The following is a 12,655-nucleotide window of genomic DNA, read 5'->3' as shown; positions in this document are numbered from 1 at the left end:
GCGTGGATTGGGGCAGGTTGCTGTCTGGCAAGGATGTGATCGGTAAGTGGGAAGCCTTCAAAGGAGAAATTTTGAGAGTACAGAGCTTGTATGTTCCTGTCAGGATTAAAGGCAAAGTGAATAGGAATAAGGAACCTTGGTTCTCAAGGGATATTGCAACTGTGATAAAGAAGAAGAGAGAGTTGTGTGACATGTATAGGAAACAGGGAGTAAATAAGGTGCTTGAGGAGTTAAAAAGAGTGCAAGAAAATACTTAAGAAGGAAATCAGAAGGGCTAAAAGAAGACATAAGGTTGCCTTGGCAGTTAAAGTGAAGGATAATCCAAAGAGATTTTACAGGTATATTAAGAATAAAAAGATTGTAAGGGATAAAATTGGTCCCCTTGAAGATCACAGTGGTCGGCTATGTGCGGAACCAAAAGAAATGGGGGAGATCTTAAATGGATTTTTCTGTCTGTATTTACTAAGGAAACTGGCATGAAGTCTATGGAATTAAGGGAAACAAGTAGTGAGATCATGGAAACTGTACAGATTGAAAAGGAGGAGGTGCTTGCTATATTGAGGCAAATTATAGTGGATAAATCCCCAGGACCTGACAGGGTATTCCCTCGGACCTTGAAGGAGCTAGTGTTGAAATTGCAGGGGCCCTGGCAGATATATTTAAAATGTCGGTGTCTACGGGTGAGGTGCCAGAGGATTGGAGAATGGCTCATGTTGTTCTGTTGTTTAAAAAAGGATCCAAAGGTAATCTGGGAAATTATAGGCCGGTAAGTTTAATATCGGTAGTAGGTAAGTTATTGGAGGGAGTACTAAGAGACAGAATCTACAAGCATTTGGATAGACTTGGACTTATTAGGGAGAGTCAACATGGCTTTGTGTGTGGTAGGTCATGTTTGACCAACCTATTAGAGTTTTTCGACGAGGTTACCAGGAAGGTGAATGAAGGGAAGACAGTGGATATTGTCTACATGGATTTCAGGAAGGCCTTTGACAAGGTCCCGCATGGGAGGTTAGTTAGGAAAATTCAGTCGCTAGGTATACATGGAGAGGTGGTAGATTAGACATTGGCTGAATGGAAGAAGCCAAAGAGTGGTGGTAGAGGATTGCTTCTCAGAGTGGAGACCTGTGACTAGTGGTGTGCCACAGGGATCAATGCTGGGTCCATTGCTGTTTGTCACCTATATCAATGATCTGGATGATAATGTGGTAAATTGGATCAGCAAATTTGCTGATGATACAAAGATTGGAGGTGTAGTGAACAGTGAGGAAGGTTTTCAAAGCTTGCAGAGGGATTTGGAGCAGCTGGAAAAATGGGCTGAAAAATGGCAGATGGAGTTTAATACAGACAAGTGTGAGGTATTGCACTTTGGAAGGACAAACCAAGGTAGAACATACAGGGTAAACGGTAAGGCACTGAGGAGTGCAGTAGAACAGAGGGAGCTGGGAATACAGATACAAAATTCCCTAAAAATGGCGTCACAGGTAGATAGGGTCATAAAGAGAGCTTTTGGTACATTGGCTCTTATTAATCAAAGTGTTGAGTATAAGAGCTGGAATGTTATGATGAGGTTGTATAAGGCATTGGTGAGGCCGAATCTGGAGTATTGTGTTCTGTTTTGGTCACCAAATTACAGGAAGGATATTAATAAGGTTGAAAGAGTGCAGAGAAGGTTTACAAGGATGTTGCCGGGACTTGGAAAAACTCAGTTACAAGAAAGGTTGAATAGGTTAGGACTTTATTCCCTGGAGTGTAGAAGAATGAGGGGAGATTTGATAGAGGTATATAAAATTATGATGGGTATAGATAGAGTGAATGCAAGCAAGCTTTTTCCACTGAGGCAAGGGGAGAAAAAAACCAGAGGACATGGGTTAAGGGTGAGGGGGGAAAAGTTTAGAGGGAACATTAGAGGGGGCTTCTTCACACACAGTGTGGTGGGAGTGTGGAATGAGCTGCCAGACGAGGTGGTAAATGCGGGTTCTTTTTTAACATTTTTTTTTTATAAGACCATAAGACAAAGGAACAGAAGTAGGCCATTCGGCCCATTGAGTTGCTCTGCCATTTTATCATGAGCTGATCCATTTTATCCTATTTAGTCCCACTGCCCTGCCTTCTCACCATAACCTTTGATGCCCTGGCTACTCAGATACCTATCAATCTCTGCCTTAAATACACCCAATGACTTGGCCTCCACTGCTGCCCGTGGCAACAAATTCCATAGATTCACCACCCTCTGACTAAAAAAATTTTTTTGCATTTCTGTTCTGAAAGGGCGCCCTTCAATCCTGAAGTCATGCCCTCTCGTACTAGACTCCCCCATCATGGGAAACAACTTTGCCACATCCACTCTGTCCATGCCTTTTAACATTCGAAATGTTTCTATGAGGTCTCCCCTCATTCTTCTAAGCTCCAAGGAATACAGTCCAAGAGCGGACAAACGTTCCTCATATGTTAACCCTTTCATTCCCAGAATCATTCTAGTGAATCTTCTCTGTACCCTCTCCAACGTCAGCACATCCTTTCTTAAATAAGGAGACCAAAACTGCCCACAGTACTCCAAGTGAGGTCTCACCAGCGCCTTATACAGCCTCAACATCACAGCCCTGCTCCTATACTTTATTCCTCTAGAAATGGATGCCAACATTGCATTCGCCGCCTTCACTACCGACTCAACCTGGAGGTTAACTTTTAAGGGAATCCTGTACAAGGACTCCCAAGTCCCGTTGCATCTCAGAACTTTGAATTCTTTCCCCATTTAAATAATAGTCTGCCCGTTTATTTTTTCTGCCAAAGTGCATAACCATACACTTTCCAACATTGTACTTCATTTGCCACTTCTCTGCCCATTCTTCCAATCTATCCAAGTCTCTCTGCAGATTCTCCGTTTCCTCAGCACTACCGGCCCCTCCACCTATCTTCGTATCGTCAGCAAACTTAGCCACAAAGCCATCTATTCCATAATCCAAATCGTTGATGTACAATGTAAAAAGAAGCGGCCCCAACACTGATCCCTGTGGAACACCACTGGTAACCGGCAGCCAACCAGAATAGGATCCCTTTATTCCCACTCTCTGTTTCCTGCCAATCAGCCAACGCTCTATCCATGTATGTAACTTTCCTGTAATTCCATGGGCTCTTATCTTGTTAAGCAGCCTCATGTGTGGCACCTTGTCAAAGGCCTTCTGAAAATCCAAATATACAACATCCACTGCATCTCCCTTGTCTAGCCTACTGGTAATTTCCTCAAAAAATTGTAATAGGTTTGTCAGGCAGGATTTTCCTTTAAGGAATCCATGCTGAGTTCTGCCTATCTTGTCATATGCCTCCAGGTACTCTGTAACCTCATCCTTGACAATTGACTCCAACAACTTCCCAACCACCGACGTCAAGCTAACAGGTCTATAATTTCCTTTTTGCTTCCTTGCCCCCTTCTTAAATAGCAGAGTGACATTTGCAATCTTCTAGTCTTCCGGAACCATGCCAGAATCTATCGACTTTTGAAAGATCATTGCTAATGCCTCCGCAATCTCCACAGCTACTTCCTTTAGAACACGAGGGTGCATTCCATCTGGTCCAGGAGATTTATCGACCTTTAGCCTATTCAGCTTCCTGAGTACTTTCTCTGTCGTAATTGTGACTGCGCACACTTCTCTTCCCTGCCACCTTTGAGTGTCCGGTATCCTGCTGTCTTCCTCAGTGAAGACTGATGCAAAATACTTGTTCATTTCCTCTGCCGTCTCCTCATCTCCCATTACAATTTCTCCAGCATCATTTTCTATCGGTCCTATATCTACTCTCACCTGTCTTTTACTCTTTATATACTTGAAAAAGCTTTTAGTATCCTCTTTGATATTATTTGCTAGTTTCCTTTCATAGTTAATCTTTTCTCTCTTAATGACCTTCTTGTTTTCCTTTTGTAAGGTTTTGAAGACTTCCCAATCCTCTGTCTTCCCACTAATTTTTGCTTCCTTGTATGCCCTCTCCTTAGCTTTAACTTTGGCTTTGACTTCTCTTGTCAACCACGGTTGCATCCTTCTTCCACTCAAAAATTTCTTCTTTTTTGGAATATACCTGTCTTGCACATTCCTCATTTCTTGCATAAACTCCAGCCACTGCTGCTCTGCAGTCTTTCCCACCAGTGTCTCTTTCCAGTCAACTTTGGCCAGTTCCTCTCTCATGCCACTGTAGTTTCCTTTACTCCACTGAAACACCGACACATCAGATTTCGGCTTCTGTTTTTCTAATTTCACGGTGAACTCAATCATGTTATGATCACTGCCTCCTAAGGGTTCTTTCACCTCAATCTCTCCAATCACCTCCGGTTCATTACACAATACCCAATCCAGTACAGCCGATCCCCTAGTGGGCTCAACAACAAGCTGTTCTAAAAAGCCATCTCGCAGACATTCTACAAATCCTCTCTCTTGAGATCCAGTGCTGACCTGATTTTCTCAATCTACTCGCATGTTAAAATCCCCCACAATTGTCATAACACTGCCCTTCTGACAAGCCTTTTCTATTTCCAGTTGTAATTTGTAGTCCACATCCCTGCAGCTGTTTGGAGGCCTATAAATAACTGCCATCAGGGTCCTTTTACCCCTGCTATTCCTTAGCTCAACCCATAAAGATTCTGCACCTTCCGATCCTATATCACCTCTTTCTAATGATTTAATATAATTTCTTACCAATAAAGCCACGCCTCCCCCTCTGCCTACCTTCCTATCCTTCCGATACACCGTGTATCCTTGGATGTTCAGCTTCCAGAGACATGCATCCTTTAGCCAGGTCTCAGTGATGGCCACAATATCATACCTGCCAATCTGTAGCTGTACAACAAGATCATCCACCTTATTTCTTATCCCAACTCATCCCAATGGCTACACATTTGCCCCATCACCTGCCTGTCTTTCCTGACATCTTTACTACTCACTATCTTAGATTTATTTCTGTTTTCCCTTTCCTCCGCTCTATCATTCCGGTTCCCATCCCCCTGCCAAATTAGTTTAAACCCTCCCTAACAGCTCTATTAAACTTTCCCGCCAGGATATTGGTCCCCTTCGGGTTCAGGTGTAACCTGTCCTTTTTGAACAGATCATACTTCCCCCAGAAGAGATCCCAATTATCCAAGAATCTGAAGCCCTGCCCCCTACACCAGTCTCTCAGCCAGGCATTCATCTGCCTGATCCGACTACTCTTGCCCTCGCTAGCACGTGGCACAGGTAGCAATCCCAAGATTACTACCCTGGAGGTCCTGCTTCTCAGCTTCCTTCCTAACTCCTGGAAATCTCTCTTCAGGACCTCCTCCTTTGTCCTATCTATGTCATTGGTACCAACATGTACCAAGACAACTGGCTGCTCACCCTCCCCCTTCAGAATATTCAGGACCTGATCTGAGACATCCCGTACCCTGGCACCTGGGAGGCAACACACCATGCGGGTATCTCTGTCAGGCTCACAGAATCTCCTGTCTGTTCCCCTGACTATGGAATCCCCCACGACTACCGCATTTCTCTTCACCCTCCTTCCCTCCTGCACAACAGCACCAGGCTCAGTGCCAGAGACCCGGTCACCGTAGGCATCCCCCGTCAGGTCATCTCCCTCAACAGCATCCAGAACAAGATATTTGTTGCTGAGGGGGACAGCCACAGGGGTGCTCTCCACTATCCGGGCATTTCCCTTCCCTCTCTTGACAGTGACCCAGTGTTCTGACTCCTGTAGCCTAGGGATGACTACCTCCCTATAGCTCCTGTCTATCACCTCTTCACTTTCCCTGATGAGCACTAGGTCATCAAGCTGCAGCTGCAGATCCCTAACACGGTCTCTGAGGAGCTGCATCTCGATGCACCTGGTGCAGATGTGGCCATCAGGGAGGCTGGAGGTCTCCCAGGATCCCCACATCTGACACCCTGAACAAAGCACTAACCCTGCAGGCATGCTATCTAATTCTACACGAATGAAACAGGAAAAATAAGTCTACTCACCCACTTACCTCGCCAAACAGACAAACTTTTTAATCTGTTAGCTGTGAGAGCCCTGCTGTTCTGTCTGTCCGGGCCGATTCGTGAAAGGGCTGGGGGTGGGGGGGGGGGTGGGAGAGAGAAAAAAGTGTTGGCGCTTCGCTCTCGCCTCTTCCCGTTTACCGCCGAAGCCCATTGAGGCCAAAGCCCTACACTCTGCTCCCACTCACTCCACTGCCTGCTCCGACAGGTGCTCGCTGTATAGAGTGGTCGCCTTTTTAAACTCTCTGCGCAGTCCTGCTGACGTCACGTGCCTGCGCAGTCTCGCCCTTCTTGCACTCGAAGTTTTAAAAAAAAAAACTGCCTTCCTTCACAATTCAGCTCCCACGACGCTCTGTAGTCCCGATCCAAAGAATAAATTGGACAGATACATGGGTGGGAGGTGTATGGAGGGATATGGTCTGTGTGCAGGGCAGTGGGACTAGGCAGAAAATGGTTTGGCACAGCCAAAAAGGGCCAAAAGGCCTGTTTCTTTGCTGTAGTTTTTCTATGGTTTCTAAAACAGATGCGATGTCTAATTAGATGTATGTATAATCATAGCATTATGCTTTTGATTTTTTTGCTCAGTTCTCCTATTTAAAGATATCAGTCTGTAATTGGAGGTATGTTACTTTCTGGTTCAACCATTAATAACAGTACAGGTTCTTGTCCATCCCTTGGAAAGGAATAAACAGTCGACATTCTAAGCTGAGATCTTCCATCAGTCCTGATGAAGGATCTCAGCCTGAAAAGTTAACAGTTTATTCCTTTCCATAGATGCTGCCTAACCTGCTGAGTTTCTCCGGCATTTTCTGTGCATTCCTCTGGATTTCCAGCATCAGCAGATGTTTATTGTTATCTATTCTAGAGCTTGACCAATCAGGAACCTTAAATACACACAATGCTTGGCCTCCACAGCTATCTGTGCAATGAATTCCATAGATTCACAACTCTTTGGTAGAAAAAGATCCTTTCTTACTTCAGTTACAAATGGAATTTCTGTGGCTGTGCCTTTGGATCCTCAACTCTTCTATTAATGGAACCTACCTCGGCATGTGCACTCTTTGCTTTTCAGTACCCACTGGGTTTAAATAAGAACTGGGCCCCCACCCCCATCTTTCTGAACTCTCAGTACAGGCCCAGAGATGTCAAACACTTCTCATACATTAAGCCTTTTACTTCTGGGATCATTCATCTGAACCTCCTATGGAACCTCTTCTGATTCCTCTGGAATTAATGAGAGTCGAGGGAAATAATTTGGAAGAGCCATTTATAAATGAGTTGGTCTAAAGTATTAAACATAAGTGTTTATCTTTTGTTCTAGGTTGAGTATCTTGTACAGCAAAATGTAATCCCACCTTTCTGCAATTTACTGGGAGTGAAAGATACTCAGGTAGTGCAGGTTGTGCTTGATGGACTGAACAATATCCTAAAAATGGCTGGAGAAGAAGCAAGCACAATAGCAGAAGTGATAGAGGAATGTGGAGGTAAATTTTCAGTGCTTGATTTTCTCATTCAGATTCATTTCAGTTTTAGCTGTATTGTTCTTAATCATTTAACTAAAAATGTGTAAGTCTAGATCGTAGATGAATTGTTATGTAAGTTTGTGCTCCATTAGCAATCCAAAGTTGGCTATAATCTTCACAATTGTTTCAGTGACATCTAATTTTTCTTTCTATAGGTCTGGAAAAAATAGAAGCCCTGCAACAACATGAAAATGAAGAGATTTATAAACTAGCCTATGAAATAATTGATCAGTACTTCTCTGGTGATGATGTAAGTAGAAAATAATGTTCTTCCAGTAAGTTGGTTTAGCTTGTAGGTAGTTTGATTTCAAGGGAAATGTGTTCTTAAACTAGACCCTATATTCTTTAATTCATTAGTATTAACTGGAGACACATGTGTAACTGCATAAATGTGTATCTCACCTTCCAGCACTGAGATCAGAATTTGCATGTTTTATACGTATTGGGTCCTGGTTTTGCTTTGCTTATGACACAGGCCAGTGTGGTTTTATGAAGTGAAATTTCCTATGGAGTTGTTAGTCTATGAAATTATTGTTAGTAGATAGTTGTATATGCTTCATTGTGGAGTATATTTGAAAGAGACAAAGAAGTTTCTTGATAATAAGGGAATCAACTATTTATTTACCAGTGAAGCATTTGTGGAAAGATATCTGGAATTTCAGTTACACTATTTGGTGGCATAATGCTTTTCTTTGCTTGTCTTATTGCCTTGTTAGCAAGTCTGATTCTCTAGCACCATCAATTAGATCTTTTTAATATGTGATTGCTGGCAGTTCTGTGTAACTGGGCCTAATTCAGAATATTAAATTTGGATCATGTATGTCTTCCACAGATGCACAGGGCTGGGAATGCTGGCCATTTTTGCCCAACCCTAGGGACATCTGTGGCAGCTATAGTATTCTTACTGGTGAGGTCACTAACTTGCCTAATCTAGGGATTAAAACAGGGTGTTTCAGAATGTACTCTTCAGCAACTAAATAGGTGAACTCATTGAGAGCATGTGCATGGAAAGGAGTACGAAGGAATTTTTGCTTAATTCAGTTTTCTTTGTTTTTATCCCTGCATCATGATTGAATTGCACTGTGCCTTATGTTCTGTTGAGTGCAGTAGACTGGATCCTATTATTCCTTGTATGTACCTACTGAGGAGCTGAGCAATCAGATGTGAAATTCTCTGCTTTCTTTTTCTCCCCCTCACGGTCTGTGCTGAATGAGCTGACAGAGTCGGATAGTGCAGTCAGAGTATGTAGGTTGACGTAACTCTGGAACATAAAGACCAGGAGTTATCGGTCTTGGTACATCTCATCTCAAAGTTTGTAGGTAGAATGTCTGGCACCAATGGTGATATGTTAATCTTCCCAATAATTGAAATAATTACTTGATTTTCTTATATATTTGACCTGGTCTTTCAAGCTATCTGATTGCAAATGAATATTAACTTTTGCTCAGTATAAAAATATATTCACTCCTTTGGATATTACTTTAATAACTGCTTAGATTTCTTGTTTCATAGTGACTGTTTGATTGCAATCAGTGTTGAGGTTAAATGCTGCTGCTTTAACTTGAAGTCAGATGGTTTGTAGCTGCTCATGGAGATCTTAATATTCCCAAGTATTTATTAATGTTTCCTATGAGTAAATGGAGTTAGGTAGAAGGAAAACATAATTTCTGTATTAAAGTTTGACATACTTAAGTGAAGTTTCTTAAATTATTTTACTAATTTGCTAAGTAAATTTTAGTGTTTGTTACATCTAATGCTCATTAATTCTATTTCTCAATAGATTGATGAAGATCCAAGTCTTCTTCCTGAAGCAACTCAAGCTGGAACTTTCAATTTCGATCCATCAGCGAACCTTCAAACGAAGGAGTTCAATTTCTAAGCTGAGAAGATGCTGTAGCTTCCCTGTCCCTTGCCTACCCAAAACAGCAAAAAAATTCACCAAGCAGGAGTGTGATGGAGGCTCGAGAGACATCTGCGCATCTCATTTGATGCTTTTTGAAAAGTCTAATTATCAATCACTCAGCAATTGCCAAAATCTGCTACCACACGGATTGTTGACACGTGTGCATGATTCTTGTGAGCCCATGAGTAACTATCATATCAGAAAACAAGAGTAATCCCAACATCGCCTGTGATTCTACCTTTTCCTCCCTGGTCCCTGAGTCCTGTGACAGTAATAGCAGTCTCACTTACAACGTTGCACATTAGACACACAAGATAGTTGCTCTCTACATAGAACAGGAAGATTTCTGAATGATTAGGTATTTATTAATGGGACTTGAAACAAGAGTTGGCTTTGACATGTGAAGTAGGCTTTTTAGAAGACTTTACCTTGTGGCTTACAGTAGAAGGATTTGGAAATATTGTAGAAACATCATTGGTCAAAGTAGTCCTTGGATGAATTGAAATCAGGATTTTTATTTTTCTGGTGACTGCAAAAACGTCTTTTTACCACAAGGAGGTTAATATAAAAAAATCCTGCTTGCATCCATGTTAGATTGTTAAGCTTGCATTGCCTCTCAGACTAGGCTGGAAACTAAACTTAATGAATGGAGCCAAGTTTAATAATGACTTCTTAACAGTTTATGCAAATTCTATGAGGAGAAAACCCCTGCTGATTACTACAACCACTACTAGGAACCTGTGTTTCTTTTTCTCTACCCTGCTCTTTGGAAGTACTTACAGATGCTGTTCATGGTGTTTTACCCACACTGCAGTTATTATTATCAATGTGACTTGAGCCTCTGCTTTAAGCTGAAAGCAAGATTCGCCCATATTTCATGTTCACATTTAGATTTTCATTCTGTTAGATAAATCCAATTCTGTGTACACAAAAGAAAAAAAAACACTTAAAAATTAAGCATTTCATCTACTGAGAATCTTGCTTCCAACTGTTAGGTGAATCAGTATTTTCTTTAATTTCAGGTTAAGCCAATCTAGTAGAAAAGTAAATTGCTGGACTTTTAGTGGGTTTAAACTGTGGAGCTTCCATGTTTGCAGTGATACACAGTCTTAGACAGTCTTGCATCACATATTGACCGTTCCTTACTGTGGATACTGCTGATGGCTGTGAATCAACAGCTGTTTTATTAAATCTGGTCATGGACTTGAGTGTTACTGACAAGGATCTAAAACCACACCTTTTTATCAGATGATTAGAACATTGATGAAATGTATAAAAAGGAATGTAAATCTTTACGGAGAATGTAACCTAAGCATTATATAAGGCTGTAAAGAGGCTTACAGTTCAGTATACATCTGGTCTGTTAACAATGAATGCTTTATTTACAATACTCAAGGTGCGTAGAGTGGGTTTTGCGGGTATCAGGCTAGGTGACTCCATTCAGGAATGGGGTTTGTTGCTATGATGACTGAGTGTATAGGTCCCTCCCCTGCCTCTTCCACCCCAGAGTATTATTGTAAAGGGACAGCAGATTGCATTTGATTAATGTCATTATCAAGTGTGGGCAGTATCTACTGTAATCGAATTTGAAAAAATGCAATCAAAGCTCTGCTGATAAATTGTTTTTCATTGATGAACAAAATTGTGCAGGTTTATATCCATCATAATACCTTGCCACCAAGACTGAGCCACTTTAAAGATTACCATATCTTGTATCTTTAAATGATACAAGTTCATATAAAACTGCAAGATTTTTACTTGCTAATAAAACTGTTTTAATGATACAAATAGTGTTTTGGCCTTGTTTATTTATATCCTTTTTATAAATTTTAAATTAAAATCTCTCTTTAAGGTGGCTCATTTCAGCTCTTCTGTCTGAAGAATGAGTTGGATTTCATTGTGCCTTTGTTTTTCCTATATATTTTTATGTTGTAAAATCTGCTACATATGGTAACTGCATAATATTCATTCGCACAATATAGAGTTTAAAATGTTGCGTGTGTGATTTACTATGTGAAAAGATACATCATTATGCAAATTAACTATGGAATCTAAAACTAAAGCTTTAAAAACTACTTCTTATTTTAAAGGTCTAAAAGACAACAATTCCGCACCCCCTCCAACCACCCCCCACCCTATCCACACTGTCACTTAAATTCACTTTCTGAGGTACTTGTTGGTGTCCTGTTGGCAGCCCTGAAGCCACATGAGACATTTGGACTTTGCCTATCCAATCCTCCAAGCTGCTCAATTAAATCCTACTTGCAGTTACCTGGATATTTGAAAAGGGCTGTCTTTATGAGTAACTCATCTTTAGAAAATGCTTATCCAAATTAACAGGAACTTCCATTTAAACGTTATTATTAGTCTGAAAGGCTCCATAGTATGTATTCAGTAGGACCATGAAGATTGAAGCATAGTAACCTCTGATAATGAAGGTCAGCAAATTTCAGAGAGGAAAGAGATCATGTATATTTTACTCACATGGTGTAAGTATTTTGTTTGTGTAAGGTTCCTGTCATGGATTTAATTACACAAGGAAATGCAGAATGTTGGGATGATTAGTTACATGCCAACTGGAAAGACTTGGGTTTTCCTTTACTACTTGGGCTTTTGTTTTCGTTTTATATATTTTGGAGGATAAGTTTGACTGTGCTGCTTCCAGCTACCAGATGGACTGGAGTATATTTGTTAGGGACAAACATATGTGCCACATGCTTAATGTAGAGAATCCACACACATGTAGCTTTTTAGAGATTGTAGAGGAATGCCAGTGTTAGGCCTGACCTTTTTATTTTTGCATCTCTGAACATGCAAGGGTTTGTAAGTTATTTAAAGTCATTAAAATAATTTTACTAATTTCCTTAATTCCATTAGTGATTTTTTTTTAAGCAGCAATGTTTTAAAATGACATTGCCATCTATAGAGAATGGACATACCATCAACTTCTCTTACGTACTCCCCATTTTGCCACTGGCATTTAGGGCCTCAGTGAAGGTCCTTCATCTCTGCTGGTGTTCTGGGCTTCCTTCATCATGTCAGAAGCTCCCTCTCAGTTTGCATTACCGTCAGTCATGCAAGTCCCGGTTGGAGATTCAGGAATACTGTCGCACTCAGATGTAGAAGGATTCTTCATTGCTGTTTCTGTAACAATTTTGTTTTACCTGTCAGAATTGTTAGCCCTGAGCAGAATCCCAGAAGCTGGAGAACTGGTGGACCACTCTTAGTCTGAT

At 41.2% G+C, this 12,655-nt stretch overlaps 1 protein-coding gene across 1 annotated transcript in view; it reads left to right on the top strand.

The window, feature by feature from the left end:
• The window catches only part of kpna3 (karyopherin alpha 3 (importin alpha 4)), a 108,318-nt gene extending 96,033 nt beyond the window's left edge, over positions 1-12,285 (top strand). Inside the window, exons 15-17 of the mRNA XM_072260761.1 lie at positions 7,318-7,480; positions 7,675-7,769; positions 9,300-12,285. Coding sequence (XP_072116862.1) covers positions 7,318-7,480; positions 7,675-7,769; positions 9,300-9,398 — 357 coding nt within the window. The 3' untranslated portion in view covers positions 9,399-12,285. The remainder of the gene's footprint in view (positions 1-7,317; positions 7,481-7,674; positions 7,770-9,299) is intronic.
• The last annotated feature ends 370 nt before the right edge of the window (positions 12,286-12,655 follow it).

Source organism: Mobula birostris, chromosome 6, assembly GCF_030028105.1.
Source record: "Mobula birostris isolate sMobBir1 chromosome 6, sMobBir1.hap1, whole genome shotgun sequence".
Lineage (NCBI taxonomy): Eukaryota > Metazoa > Chordata > Chondrichthyes > Myliobatiformes > Myliobatidae > Mobula > Mobula birostris.
Note: the sequence above shows the minus strand (reverse complement) of the source record. Positions and strands in the feature narration are given on the sequence as shown.